Genomic DNA, 15,448 nt, shown 5'->3' with positions numbered 1-15,448 from the left:
CGGGCTAAGGTGTCGAGAACAATAGACAGGCTTTCGTGAGCCTGAGCAAAGGACGGAGCCTTGAGGAGGATGTCGTCGAGGTATGGACATAGGACCAAGCCTCTGACTCTCAAGATGGCCATCAGCGCCGCCATGATCTTCGTGAACACCCTTGGCGCTGTTGCGAGACCGAACGGCAGGGCGACGAATTGAAAGTGTTCTCGTTGCACTGCGAAGCGCAGGAGACGGTGATGTCCGGGAAATATCGGGACATGGAGGTAGGCGTCCTGGATATCTATTGAGCCTAGAAATTCCTGGGCCTCCATGGAAGCAATTATCGAACGAAGGGATTCCATCTTGAAGTGTCTCAGGCGAACTCTCCTGTTCAGCAATTTGAGGTCCAGAATGGGGCGAACCTTGCCGTCTTTTTTCGGTACCACAAAAAGGTTCGAGTAGAAACCCGTGAACCGTTCTTTCTCTGGGACGGGAACGATTACCCTGGATTTGAGCAGAGAAGCGATGGCTGCGAAGAAGCCCGGAACTAGAGCGGGATCTCTTGGAGGACGGGATTGGAAGAAACGATCCCTGGGTCAGGAGGTGAACTCTATCTTGTATCCCGAGGATACAACTTCAATGACCCCTGCGTTCTCTACTGCGGAAAGCCAGACGTCCCTGAAAAGGAGAAGACGGCCGCCCAACCTGGGAGTTGGGCTGGAGTCTTGCCAAGAGTCATGCGGAGGTGGATCTTCCAGTCCTGGGTCTGGAGGATCTACCCTGGGAGTAGCGAGGACGCCAGGACGGAGTGGGCCTAAAGGCCACCGCATTCTTCTCTTGACGTGCCTGTGGCCTCTGTTGCTGCTGGGAATGGGAGCTTGACGCAGCAAAGCGACGAAAAGGCCGAAAAGAGCAAAAGTGCCATCTAGGAGGAGGGCGACGAGGCTTAGCCTGGGGGAGAAGAGAACTTGTACCCCCGGTGGCGTCCTTAATGATTTGGTCCAGCTGGGAACCAAAGAGACGAGAGCCCTGGAAGGGCAGACTAGTGAGGGACTTTTGGAAGACAAGTCCGCCTGCCAGGCCTTGAGCCAAACAGTCCGGCGGATGGCAACGGCATTGCTGGAAGCCTGAGCCGCACAAGACGCGACATCCAGGGAGGCGGAGACCAGGTATTCACCGGCGTGGGAAATCTGGTTGGCAAGTTCCGCTAATTGCGCGGGAGGCGCCCCGTCCAGGATACCTCGCCGTAGATCCTTGGCCCATTTTGAGATGGATTTTGAGGCCCAAGTGGAAGCAAAAGCTGGACATAGAGCCGCTGAAGCCGCTTCCAAGGCAGATTTCGCGAAGGATTCTATAACTCTGTCGTTAGAATCCTTCAGAGATGCTCCACCGGACAGTGGAGGCACCGTGTTTGTGAACACCCTGGAAACCGGGGGATCCACCGAGACCGTCCAATTGGCGGTAGGTTCTGGAGAAAAAGGATACAAAACACCAAGGCGTTTTCCACTCTGAAAACGACTGGTCGGGTTTGCTCTTTCTCTGTTCATGATTTTCTCGAATTCAGGATGAGGAGCAAAAAACTTGGAAGGTGGTTTAGCCCGTCTAAACGAAACCGCCTGATCTGCGGGTTCCGTAGAGGGATCCTTGATGCCACAGGTTTGGTTTATAGCTCCAATGATTCTGAACCATATCCCTCATAGTGGCGATTTGGTTAGAATCCAGCTCCGAAATATCATCCGAGGGCGCATAAGAAAGGGCACCTTCCCAGAGAACGCCTTGCCTGACTCAGGGGAGGACAACGCCTAACGCAGAGGAGAACCGTGTGGCGAGATGGAGCGAGAAGAGGACTCAGACCGACGTTCCTGTCTGGACCTTTTGTGGCTTATCAAGAAGGGCTCGGACGGAGGCTCCTGTGACCCGCTGGCTACTGCGGGGGTCTGCAGAGGTAATCAATCCAGCACGGACACCAAAATTTGAGACACCCGTGTTAGATCGGCCACCGATTGTGACAGAGATGAGGCATATCACTCTCGGACGGTAGGAATAATTGTGTTGCTGCAGGCCTGACAGAGCGGAGATCTGAAGAAAAGCCAGAGGGTTAGGGGACAGCGGAGCAGAGGGGGGTGTCAGTCTGCAGTGCAGATACTCACGGCAGATGAGAAAACGGATACCAGGTAGAGGAAGCTGTCCAGCTGCGGTGGATCTCCGGAGAGAAGACGAGCCCCTGCTGCAATTCGCGCAGATGGTGACCGCTGGAAGGACGGGCATGATGTGCGCTCAGGAAGGTGCGGAGCGCGATGAGTTAAAATCCAGATGCCGAGCAGCGGCGTAGAGGAAGGGGAGGAGTCAGCTGAGATAGCGCCGGACAGATTGTCGGGCGGGAGAAAGCCCGCCCGATTAAAACGGAAGTGGGCGGAGCGCGGCACCGGAGGTAGGCCCCGGGAAGCGCCGGGGCCTAAATTATAAGCCGGCGACCGCCGGAAGTAATCAGCGGTGCGGGCACAGCCCGGCTAAGAGGCGCGGCAGCCGCCGCATGGAAAGGGGAGCGCTGCCGCCGACGCCGGAAGCAGGCCCCGGAAAAGCCGGGGCCTAGATTAGAAGCCGGCGGCCGCTGGAGGTAAACAGCGGGGCGGGCGCTGCCCGGCTAAGATGCACGGCAGCCGCCGCATAGAAAGGGGGTCTATATTAGAAGGCGGCGGCGGCCGCTGGAGAGAACGGCGGGCCGCGAGCAGGCTCCTAAAAGGTACGGCCCCCCCAGATAGCCGCGCCGCAGGGTGAAAGGGTGCGGCCGCAGACAAGGCAGTGTGTCTGCCTGTAAAAGTGCGGCCACCGAGGGGAAGCTGCCGGACATCAGGGTAAAGGATATGCCAGGAAAAGTGCCCGCAGTAATAGAAGTGCGGCCGCAGAAATAGCAGCGCGGCTGCCTGTAAGGCACCGCACCGCACAGTAAAGATGCAACCGCAGGAAAGGAAGGAATCCGCTTGTAAGGCGCCGTGGGAGAGCTGATTAGGGGAAAAAAATACTCACCTAAAATCCCACGCCGTCCGGTACTAACCTTAAAGCGTAGAAAGTATTAGACGTCCGTGGAGCTGGAGACGGACGTCCTCGTCTCCTCCAACCGACAGGCTCTGGAAGGCGAGTGGGTGGGGGACGGAGCCAGGACCGGACTTCTAAGCACGCTTGTGTGCTAGGCTCTTGGTCCTGGAGAGGGATCTATGAGGATACGGGGTGGCAGTACACGCCGTACTCATAGTCCGCATTGTGGGACTACAGGTGTGACTGCTCACCCTGTATCCCTCCGGAAACCTGAAAAGAAACGACGCACATTGAGGTAGATAAGGGTCTAATGAAAGACCCGTGTCCACCTCCTACTGACACTAAGCTAAACTGAAGAGTATAATGCCAGTCGGTGGGGTGTACACTGCAGAGGAGGAGCTAACTTTTTTTATTTGCATAGTGTCAGCCTCCTAGTGGCAGCAGCATACACCCATGGTTCCTGTGTCCCCCAATGAGAGGCGATAAAGAAAGCAGAGCGGTGACGTCACCGCTCTGCTTTACGGTTGGCGCTTATACAGTACAGGGAAGCTGACGCCGGGGGACGTGACAGACACCGGAATGTAAGTATGTAGTTTTTTTTTTTTACATTTACACTGGTAACCAGGGTAAACATTGGGTTACTAAGCGCGGCCCTGCGCTTAGTAACCCGATGTTTACCCTGGTTACCAGGGGACTTCGGCATCGTTGGTCGCTGGAGAGCTGTCTGAGTGACAGCTCTCCAGCGACCACACAGCGACGCTGCAGCGATCGGCATAGTTGTCTAGATCGCTGCAGCGTCGCTAAATGTGACGGTACCTTTAAAGTCAGTTTGGCTTGTCCATTTATACTTGCACATTAATACAAAAGAAACCAACCTTTGAAAAGTAGCCGACAATGTGAAAGCCCTTGGAGTCATACTCGGTCATAATGTAAAAGAGAAAGGGATCTGTGTCATAGTATAGTGTCTTGTGGTCCAAAAAGCATTTTGCCAAAAGGCAGAGATTCTGAGAGTAACTCTGGGGAAAAAAAAAATACATGTGAGACAAGTCAATGATGAAAGGAGTTAAAAAAAAAACAAATAGCAATACAGGAACTTAGCCCATGATAAGTAGACAATGGGTCAAAGAAAAAAAAGAAAAGAGCAAGAAGTCGCTCTTTCACTATGACAGCGGTCACAGAAAAAATGAGGGAACCTCACATGCTGTAATCCCACAACCTGGATGTTTGGGCCCAACTTTGGTAGAGGTATACGAGGGTTCTTAAAACTAGACCACTTTAAATACAGAATACCGTATTTTTCGGACTATAAGGCGCACCTAGGTTTTAGGAGGAAATGATGAAGAAAAAAAAAAATTGAAGGTCAATTCTGTATTTAACCCCATTACCCCCAAGGGTGGTTTGCACGTCAATGACCAGGCCAATTTTTACAATTCTGACCACTGTCCCTTTATGAGGTTATAACTCCGAAACGCTTCAACGGATCCTGGTGATTCTGACATTGTTTTCTCGTGACATATTGTACTTCATGATAGTGGTAAAATTTCTTTGATAGTACCTGCGTTTATTTGTGAAAAAAACGGAAATTTGGCGAAAATTTCGCAATTTTCAAACTTTGAATTTTTATGCAATTAAATCACAGAGATATGTCACACAAAATACTTAATAAGTAACATTTCCCACATGTCTCCTTTACATCAGCATAATTTTGGAACCAATTTTTTTTTTGTTAGGGAGTTATAAGGGTTAAAAGTTGACCAGCAATTTCTCATTTTTACAACACCATTTTTTTTTAGGGACCACGTCTCATTTGAAGTCATTTTGAGGGGTCTATATGATAGAAAATGCCCAAGTGTGACACCATTCTAAAAACTGCACCCCTCAAGGTGCTCAAAACCACATTCAAGAAGTTTATTAACCCTTCAGGTGTTTAATAGGAATTTTTGGAATGTTTAAATAAAAATGAACATTTACAAAAATTTACTTCAGCTCCAATTTGTTTTATTTTACCAAGGGTAACAGGAGAAATTGGACCCAAAAAGTTGTTGTCCAATTTGTCCTGAGTACGTTGATACCCCATATGTGGCAGTAAACCACTGTTTGGGCGCATGGGAGAGCTCGGAAGGGAAGGAGCGCAGTTTGACTTTTCAATGCAAAATTGACAGAAATTGAGATGGGACGCCATGTTGCGTTTGGAGAGCCACTGATGTGCCTAAACATTGAAACCCCCCACAAGTGACACCATTTTGGAAAGTAGACCCCCTAAGGAACTTATCTGGATGTGTGGTGAGCACTTTGACCCACCAAGGGCTTCACAGAAGTTTATAATGCAGAGCCATAAAAATAAAACAAAATTTTTTTCCCACAAAAATTATTTTTTAGCCCCCAGTTTTGTATTTTCCCTAGGGTAACAGGAGAAATTGGACCCCAAAAGTTGTTGTCCAATTTGTCCTGAGTACGCTGATACCCCATATGTGGGGGGGAACCACCGTTTGGGCGCATGGGAGGGCTCGGAAGGGAAGGAGCGCCATTTGGAATGCAGACTTAGATGGAATGGTCTGCAGGCGTCACATTGCGTTTGCAGAGCCCCTAATGTACCTAAACAGTAGAAACCCCCCACAAGTGACACCATTTTGGAAAGTAGACCCCCTAAGGAACTCATCTTGATGTGTTGTGAGAGCTTTGAACCCCCAAGTATTTCACTACAGTTTATAACGCAGAGCCATGCAAATAAAAAATATTTTTTTTTCCACAAAAATTATATTTTAGCCCCCAGTTTTGTATTTTTCCAAGGTTAGCAGGAGAAATTGGACCCTAAATGTTGTTGTCCAATTTGTCCTGAGTACGCTGATACCCGATATGTGGGGGGGAACCACCGTTTGGGCGCATGGGAGGGCTCGGAAGGGAAGGAGCATCATTTGGAATGCAGACTTAGATGGATTGGTCTGCAGGCGTCACATTGCGTTTGCAGAGCCCCTAATGTACCTAAACAGTAGAAACCCCCCACAAGTGACCCCATATTGGAAACTAGACCCCTCAATGAACTTATCTAGATGTGTTGTGAGAACTTTGAACCCCCAAGTGTTTCACTACAGTTTATAACGCAGAGCCGTGAAAATAAAAAATCTTTTTGTTTTCCCACAAAAATTATTTTTTAGCCCCCAGTTTTGTATTTTCCCAAGGGTAACATGAGAAATTGGTCCACAAAAGTTGTTGTCCAATTTGTCCTGAGTACGCTGATACCCCATATGTTGGGGTAAACCCCTGTTTGGGCACACAGGAGAGCTCGGAAGGGAAGGAGCACTGTTTCACTTTTTCAACGCAGAATTGGCTGGAATTGAGATCGGACGCCATGTCGTGTTTGGAGAGCCCCTGATGTGCCGAAACAGTGGAAACCCCCCAATTATAACTGAATTCTAATCTAAACACACCCCTAACCCTAATTCCAACGGTAACCCTAACCACACCTCTAACCCTGACACACCCCTAACCCTAATCCCAACCCTATTCCCAACTGTAAATGTAATCTAAACCCTAACCCTAACTTTAGCCCCAACCCTAACTGTAGCCCCAACCCTAACCCTAACCCTAGCCCTAACCCTAGCGGGAAAATGGAAATAAATACATTTTTTTTTATTTTTCCCTAACTAAGGGGGTGATGAAGGGGGGTTTGATTTACTTTTATATCGAGTTTTTTAGCGGATTTTTATGATTGGCAGCCGTCACACACTGAAAGACCCTTTTTATTGCAAAAAATATTTTTTGCAATACCACATTTTGAGAGCTATAATTTTTCCATATTTTGGTCCACAGAGTCATGTGAGGTCTTGTTTTTTGCGGGACGAGTTGACGTTTTTATTGAAAACATTTTTGGGCACGTGACATTTTTTGATCGCTTTTTATTCCGATTTTTGTGAGGAAGAATGACCAAAAGCCAGCTATTCATGAATTTCTATTGGGGGAGGCGTTTATACCGTTCCGCATTTGGTAAAATTGATAAATCAGTTTTATTCTTCGGGTCAGTACGATTACAGCGATACCTCATTTATATCATTTTTTTATGGTTTGGCGCTTTTATACGATAAAAACTATTTTACAGAAAAAATAATTATTTTTGCATCGCTTTATTCTCAGGACTATAACTTTTTTATTTTTTTGCTGATGATGCTGTATGGCGGCTCTTTTTTTGCGGGACAATATGACGCTTTCAGCGGTACCATGGTTATTTATATCTGTCCTTTTGATCGCGTGTTATTCCACTTTTTGTTCGGCGGTATGATAATAAAGCGTTGTTTTTTGCCTCTTTTTTTTTTTTTTTCTTACGGTGTTTACTGAAGGGGTTAACTAGTGGGACAGTTTTATAGGTCGGGTCGTTACGGACGCGGCGATACTAAATATGTGTACTTTTATTGTTTTTTTTTTTTTATTTAGATGAAGAAATGTATTTATGGGAATAATATTTTTTTTTTTTTTCATTATTTTGGAATATTTTTTTTTATTTTTTTTACACATTTGGAAAATTTTTTTTTTACTTTTTTACTTTGTCCCAGGGGGGGACATCACAGATCAGTGATCTGACAGTTTGCACAGCACTCTGTCAGATCACTGATCTGACATGCAGCGCTGCAGGCTTCACAGTGCCTGCTCTGAGCAGGCTCTGTGAAGCCACCTCCCTCCCTGCAGGACCCGGATCCGAGGCCATCTTGGATCCGGGGCTGGAGGGAGCAGGGAGGGAGGTGAGACCCTCGCAGCAACGCGATCACATCGCGTTGCTCCGGGGGTCTCAGGGAAGCCCGCAGGGAGCCCCCTCCCTGCGCGGTGCTTCCCTGCACCGCCGGCACATCGCGATCATCTTTGATCGCGGTGTGCCAGGGGTTAATGTGCCGGGGGCGGTCCGTGACCGCTCCTGGCACATAGTGCCGGATGTCAGCTGCGATAAGCAGCTGACACCCGGCCGCGATCGGCCGCGCTCCCCCCGTGAGCGCGGCCGATCGGCTATGACGTACTATCCCGTCCAGGGTCAGATAAGCCCAGGGCACCTCGACGGGATAGTACGTCTAAGGTCACAGAGGGGTTAATATCCCCTATACTGGTATATATGGTCCCTGCATCCCTACCCTGGTATGCATGGCCCCCCTCATTCCCATCACTGCTCTCTGCACGCCTACAGTCCCGCGGTGCGGAGCATTGAGTATTCTGGCAGCTGGGTTCTGCTTGCAAGCAGCGTATGACATCCCCTGCCATGTGCTGCTTACAAGCATTAGGCAGCTGCTGGCATCGGAGCAGGACGCTGCGAGGGAGCACCGGGAAGGTAAGTGTAATGGTTTTTTTTTTTTAATGTTTTCTGATGGGACCAATCATACCAGGATGCCATTAAAGTGAAATGAATATTCATTGCCCTCCACACCCATGGGCGTGGAATGCAGTGATTATTCATTTCTCTTTAGCAGCTGGCACAGGAGTTAGCGCAGTAGCCGGCTCGTGCCTCTGTGACCCGCTGGTCTGCCGAAACCACTCCCCCAACATAGCCAGAGCCGGCACATCCGGACTATAAGACCCCCAACCACCATTTTCCTCCACATTTTTGGAGGGAAAAAAAAAGTGCATCTTATAGTCATGCTCTCTGAATTATTTTGCACATCTTTTCACTGTCCAGGCTAAGTTTACACCACCTCTTTAGTTGACTAGTTTTTTTTAAGCAAAAACTTAGCAGTACTGTGTCGCAACTACTTTTCTGCCTAGAAAGAGGTGATATTTAGGTGCCCTGCTCTCCACTGCCAATGCAGTTATACCATTAAAGGACTTGATAAGAGTCAAACAACAAGAAAGGTATAAATCCGAATTTCATGGCATAGGTATGGTAGCACATACCTATCCAGCTGTCATAGAAATCTAAGTGTAATAGATGTTCTGGGGTTGGACCACATATATATTATTGCCTATTCACGGCACCATTATTCCATTCAAAAGGGGCACTTCAGAGTTCTTCCATTCAGATTGGTGGGGGGCTCATAGATAATCACTACCAGTTATCAGCTATCCTATGGATATGTGAAAATGTATTATTAAACGGAACCTGTCACCCCCAAAATCAAAGGTGAGCTAAGCCCACCAACATCAGGGGCTTATCTACAGCATTCTGGAATACTGTAGATAAGCCCCCGATGTAGCCTGAAAGATGAGAAGAAGAGGTTAGATTATACTCACCCAAGGGTGGTCCAATCCGATGGGCGTTGCGGTCCAGTCCGGGGCCTCCCATCTTCTTACGATTACGTCCTCTTGTCTTCACGCTGCGGCTCCGGCGCAGGCGTACCTTATTTTCCCTGTTGAGGGCAGAGCAAAGTACTGCAATGCGCAGGTGCTGGGCCTCTCTGACCTTTCCCGGCACCTGAGCACTGCAGTACTTTGCTCTGACCTCAACAGGGCAGACAAAGTACGCCGGAGCCGCAGCGTGAAGAACAGAAGAGGACGTCATCGTAAGAAGATGGGAGGCCCCGGACCGGACCGCGACACCCATCGGCCCAGAACAGAACCGCCCCTGGGTGAGTATAATCCAACCTCTTTTTCTCATCTTTCAGGATACATCGGGGGCTTATCTACAACATTCCAGAATGCTGTAGATAAGCCCCTGATGCCGGTGGGCTTAACTCACCTTAGATTTTGGGGGTGACAGGTTCCCTTTAAAAAGGAACCAGTTACCACTTCAAATGTCATTTAGTTGCTGATCCAGTAATAATCTGCAGGTAAACAGGGTCTCTGGCTACATTATGGAGCAGTGGCTATAGGGAGGGAGGGAGGGAGGGGGAAGTGGGTATCCTCTCCTTACAGCCACTTGCTTCCCAATCATCTGGGCGGTGCAAGGAGTGGTCACTATACTGTGAGCGTGCTCTAAGCACTTCTCTGCACACTGACTAAGGCTGCCGTCACACTAGCAGTATTTGGTCAGTATTTTACACCAGTATTTGTAGCCAAAACCAGGAGTGGGTGATAAATACAGAAGTGGTGCATATGTTTCAATTATACTTTTCCTCTGATTGCTCCACTCCTGGTTTTGGCTTGAAAATACTGATGTAAAATACTGACCAAATACTGATAGTGTGACGGCAGCCTTACAGAGTTGGTTGTTACACCAGGTGTCGGAGTGATTACAGCCACGCTCACCGTGTACTTAGTGGTGACTGTATCCGACTCCCTGCACCAGCCAAATGACTGGAAACAAGCGGCTGCAGGGAGAAAAGAATGTAATTTTCTGCCTATAGCTGCTCCTCCAAAAAAACTTGCCAGAAATTATTCAATCATTACCTGCACTTTTTTTTTTAAAGCCCTTTAAGTTAGACAGTATAGAGGATAAATTATTTATCGCTGGATGTCCCACAGCTGGAACCCCCACCGGTCCAGAGAATGTGGCAAACCACATAGCTCAGCAATTACCGACAGCACCATACAGAATGAATGGAGCCGAGGTGCCGATGCTCAAAATCCTCTATTCAGACGGGGCTCTGTAGATCCCATACTTGTGGGGATCCCAATGCTTAGACCCCCAGCCACCAGTAAACTATCCCCTATCCTATAGCTACTTATACTTGGTAAAATCAATAAATGCCAATAATCATGCAGACGTGATAATGTCTATGGCAGTTCTCCATCTTTAACATAACAGCTTTTGTACCTTATTTTTGCGTCCATCTATTTCAAAGAAAGATATTGTCCCCTTTCTGTAGATTTCATTTCCGGGGGGATGTCGCAAGTTACATTTAGTCTGCGAACAATAAAGAAATAAAAACAGAAACCATATTATTCAGGTAGCCTTCACCAGAAGAACATCACGTATTTCAAGACTTTCTGTGGCGTCTTACATACCAGGTGTCTTTGTAGACACTTCAGACTCTTTAGATACTTGAGGCAGAATTCACATAAATAAAGTACGGGTAACACAGTCAACTCCTGTGGGTACGGTGAAAAGTACCAAGGCTTAAGCCGGTGACGTCCCAGTTCAATGCACTCTATATTCTTCATGCGAGTAATGATGTCATCGTGGCTCCGGTCAGACACCAAGCTACCGGTCATCCGAGGTGCAGAAGGAATTCCATCAGAGCTGTCCTGGGAATCCTGAACACAGCGAAGACTAAAGTTAAAGATTGCACCTTTCAGAGAAGCCCCCTTATAACAACCGGCTTATATGACAGCACTTTTATGAACACATAGCCCTCACCTCATCTGCACTCAGGCAGTTAGATTTCCGCTTGCGACCTGGAGGTACAGCGGGTGCACTTGGCCGGCGCGCCGCTCCATTCTAGAAGGAAACAACAAGGCTTTGGTAAAAAGTTATTCTCAAGTTTGAAAGTTATCCCATGGACCGGAGATAAGATTTCTGGGGGTCCGATAAGCACAGGCTGAATGGAGCGGTGGTTGATCATTACAAATGCCACTCCATTCATTCTTAAAGGGATCACCGGAGATCATCTGCTCTTCAGCTGTCCCATAAAAATGAGTGACCTCCGCTCTATTCAGCCATGGCTTTTCAGAGATCTGATTCTTGGGTTCAGTGGACGGACCCCCAGCATTCAGGGAGTTATCCCCTACCGCATGGAGAGGTGGAAAACATTCAAACTTGAGAATACCCCCTTTAGGAAAAAAAAAAAGCAAAGAGAAACCTCAATGCTACCTGTCTCCTAAGTGCATTACCTGTGGGAAGACAGAGGCTTGTGTGGTTTCAGGTGCTGGTGGAACTGGTGTTGCTGGTGACACAACTTCTACTTTCCGCTTCTGCTAGAAAAGGTAATGCGACATGCAAAGATGTAATGAAAAAAAAAAAAAAAGTATATGGCAAAATATGCCGCATGGAGAATACTGAAGTCAGGGGCGACAGACATGAATGGAAGTATGGGAGACAAAGTCTTACTGGAACAGGGAGAGATTTTCCTCCTCCCGCAGGGGCTGCAGCTGGAGGTAGAATGAGTTCAGGAATCTTCCTCTGTGGAAAAGGAATGACACAGGCTTATAACCCCCTACCCACGGGTGTGGGAGGGCCAAATGTATGGCTTGCACCTTACCATTACTATGTGGCATGGGAGAGACAGCATTTCTTTGTGCCAGGGACAGAAATAAAGTTAGAATCTGCCTGTGTCATTGGGTTTTGCAACCCATCTGTGTTATAGGCAAGACTGACCCGTCAGCCAGGAGTCAACCAGACATGTTGGGGGGGGGGGGGGGGGGGAAGATTCTAAATGCTACAGAAGCATTAAAGGAACCTGCTGCGTCAATCCATCTGCCCCGCATGCAGGCAACATGATATCGAGCATACGCCGTGATCACGTTGTGCTCCTTGGATGGGTTCACAGATATAGCCCAGCGACACGAGGGAGTGGGGGTAACTGTTGAATGCGGCGTATAAGGCTATGTGCACACGTTGCGGATTTCCTGCAGAACTGCAGCTTTTTTTTCCGCGCAGAAACGCTGCAGATCTGTAAGTGATTTACAGTACAATGTAAATCAATGGCAAAAAAAAAATGCTGTGCTGATGGTGCAGAAAAATCTGCACTGAAAACGCAGTAGATTCAAAAAAAGGAGCAGGTCACTTTTGTGCAGTTCTGCTGCGTTTCTGCACCCATTCCATAATAGAATCCTGCAGGAGTAAAAAAAGGAAGAAATCCGCACAAAAATCTGCAACGTGTGCACAGACCAAAAAAAAAGGAGCAGATTCTGACCTGCGTTTTCTGCCAAGAAATTCAGAATCTGCACAGGAAATTCCACAGGCAAATCTGCAACGTGTGCACATAGCCTAAGGGGATTAAACGGACCACTAACATCGATAAACTGATGATTGTCGGGTTGAATGAAAATAAAGCTTAAAGGGGTTGTCCAGTGATAACTTATTGATTGGCAGGGGTCTATCTGCTGGAGTAAGCACTGATCGGAACAACGGGGCACTTTTATAACATTTACAAAATGGAGTGGAAGTGAGCAGCCATACAGGGGTTAAACAGAGAAGCGGTCAAGCATGTGAACTACCTCTTCATACTAAAGGAAATAAAAGTGCCCCATTGTGCCCATCGATGCCAATCCCAGTGGTAGGATCCATCTGATCAAATCATCACCTATCCTGTGAATAGCTGATAGCTTATTTTCATCAGACAACCCCTTTAATCGCTGTATAATGAAATGATGTGCAGCTTTCTGATACACTGAGCTTCAGGTCCTCACCGCTTCAAGATCTCTGCTGGCTGTCAGTGATAGAAGAACTTCTTGTTTACATCCAGAGGCTGAAAACCCGTCCTGATCAGGTCATGTGAAATTTCAAAAAAAAAAAAAAAAAGAACATGAATAAATTCCATAGCAATGATAAAGCTTTTATAAAACTCCATCCATTCATATAAACATAAATTATTTTTATGGTACTAGGTGCTGGAAAGCCACTAAATGGAGACCACTCTCCCCATCAATAAAGGGAAGATGGTAAAATATATCCTGCTCTACTTTTCCAACCTCAGAGAAGTTGTATGAAAAAAAACAAACAAAACACATGGCTGCTTTCATCCTTAAAACGCAGCCTCTACTTGTCCATGGCCTGTATGATATAGTGCTCAGCTTCAATACCAAACATACCTCATGGACATATATGCCACCATTCTGGAAAAAAAAATTGTAAAAAGTAGTTCAGTTTTATCAAATGGGTTGTCCACAACTTTAAAAGTTTATTTTAATGGGTGCAGGGTAATTTAGTGTAAAAAATTAAAACAAAAACCCTACACTCGCCTACTGGACTGACGCCGCTCCTCCCATCGGTGTTTTGGAATCGACATCAGGTGGGGACATTACGTGCAGGTAATCAGTGGCCGCTGATCAGCAACAGCCTTCAAGTTCCATCCGAAAAGAAACAATTTCCAGTTCGGACAGAATGTGAAAGCTGCACCTGATCAGCGACCACTGATTGTCTGCAGCGGTCACATATTGGAAAACACAGTACCAAGTGTGGATGAGTGGCACTGGTCCAGGGTTTCAGTATTTTTTTCACCACACTGGACTCATTAACTTCTTAACGCTCCATGACACAGTATTAGGCATGTGTGAGGGTGTTCGGAGCGGACTCAGGAGCTGAGCAAGTTCTACACAGGGCAGATGCCGGCTGTATAACACACCTGGCATCTGCCTTTAACAGCAGCAATCGGCACTACTGCAGACCTCTTAAATGCCGCTGTCAATCATTGATAACAGCATTTAAGCGCCGAGATCTGGCCCAAGAATGCAATCGGGCGCCCATCGCTCATACCATCCCACAGTGAAGCAATGACCTGCCAGAAACGGCCGTCCTTCCAACCCTGGTGGTTACTTACCACTTCCCTCTCTGGTGAGCTGGGCCTTGATCCAGACAGACCATTCTTTGTTGGAGTCTTGGCTTCTTTTTTTGGAAATTGAATCTTCTTCAAGTCTAAGCGATCATAGGTGACCCACTCATCCAGTCGCTTATTGACTACAGGAAGAATGAAAGATGTAAGAGTCTTAAGGCGGCCATATTCCTTAATGGCAACCAGTCGCTTGATTGGCTGAAGGCATCCAGATTTTCCCCATACATATGACGAGCAAGGGAAGAAGTAAAAAAGGCACTGCCAGATACCTTGGAGCGGCCTATCTGAGCAAACTAAAATCCATCACTCTCAATCCTTCCCCCCTCCCAACATCTGCCACTGGGGTGAGTCCGGCAGCCCCATACACAACAGAAGGTCAGAGGTCGGTGTATGACCGTGCTTCCAAGCTTATTAACAGCAGGATGGATAGTGATCAGCTTTTCTTTTTTTTTATTCACATCAATTATTATGCAATGTCTACTCACAGTCGATATAATGGACATAGAACAGCTTCTTTGCAGTCAGGTCTTTGACGCTCAGGATTTCTGCCAGTGCTGAAAATGAAGAATAATTAAAATTAATCCTGTGCTTCCAATCAGTTGAACAGACCTTCCTTTCTACTTGTGTTTATTGATCACAACATCTAAGACGCCTCTACATAGGGTCTGACTGCACCTGCTGGGTTTTCTTATCTCCTATATTCCTGCACACATGCCTCCTGCTTGCCTGGTATAGGCAGCAGAGGTGAACGGACAGGATTTTAACAAGCCCGTTAAAAATTCTACAATGACGAGACCACCCCTTTAAAACAGATCTTAAGGTTGTGATGATATATAATAAAATGAATTTTCACAATGGTCAAACTGGATATTAAAATAAGGCAAACTTCAAAAAAGTTATATCACTGCCTTCGTGCACCAGTTAATAACGGGAAAATCATGACAGCATCAGCACCGCGCACTGTCGAGAGTTAGCAGTCATAAACTGACTGCAGATTTTTCTCCCAAGCCTGGACAACCCCTTTAAGGATAAGTTCACAAGTGGCGGATTTTTCATAGACAAGTGAAAAATCACTTTCATTTCATTGAAAGAGGAAT

The 15,448-nt window shown here is 47.1% G+C and overlaps 1 protein-coding gene across 4 annotated transcripts in view; it reads right to left on the bottom strand.

Moving 5' to 3' along the window:
• Positions 1 to 15,448, bottom strand: part of KAT5 (lysine acetyltransferase 5) — a 47,080-nt gene that overhangs the window by 8,575 nt on the left and 23,057 nt on the right. Inside the window, exons 4-12 of one of the 4 annotated variants that reach the window (XM_069739675.1) lie at positions 14,837 to 14,905; positions 14,340 to 14,476; positions 13,210 to 13,281; positions 11,909 to 11,980; positions 11,692 to 11,775; positions 11,219 to 11,299; positions 10,867 to 11,115; positions 10,676 to 10,765; positions 3,885 to 4,025 (exon numbers count right to left, since the gene is read on the bottom strand). In XM_069739675.1, coding sequence (XP_069595776.1) covers positions 3,885 to 4,025; positions 10,676 to 10,765; positions 10,867 to 11,115; positions 11,219 to 11,299; positions 11,692 to 11,775; positions 11,909 to 11,980; positions 13,210 to 13,281; positions 14,340 to 14,476; positions 14,837 to 14,905 — 995 coding nt within the window. The remainder of the gene's footprint in view (positions 1 to 3,884; positions 4,026 to 10,675; positions 10,766 to 10,866; positions 11,116 to 11,218; positions 11,300 to 11,691; positions 11,776 to 11,908; positions 11,981 to 13,209; positions 13,282 to 14,339; positions 14,477 to 14,836; positions 14,906 to 15,448) is intronic. The other 3 variants (XM_069739676.1, XM_069739677.1, XM_069739678.1) reach the window with 3 other exon arrangements.

The sequence above is a fragment of the Ranitomeya imitator genome, chromosome 9, assembly GCF_032444005.1.
Source record: "Ranitomeya imitator isolate aRanImi1 chromosome 9, aRanImi1.pri, whole genome shotgun sequence".
Classification (NCBI taxonomy): Eukaryota; Metazoa; Chordata; class Amphibia; order Anura; family Dendrobatidae; genus Ranitomeya; species Ranitomeya imitator.
The sequence above is the reverse complement of the archived record's forward strand: the minus strand, read 5'-3'. Positions and strand labels throughout refer to the sequence as shown.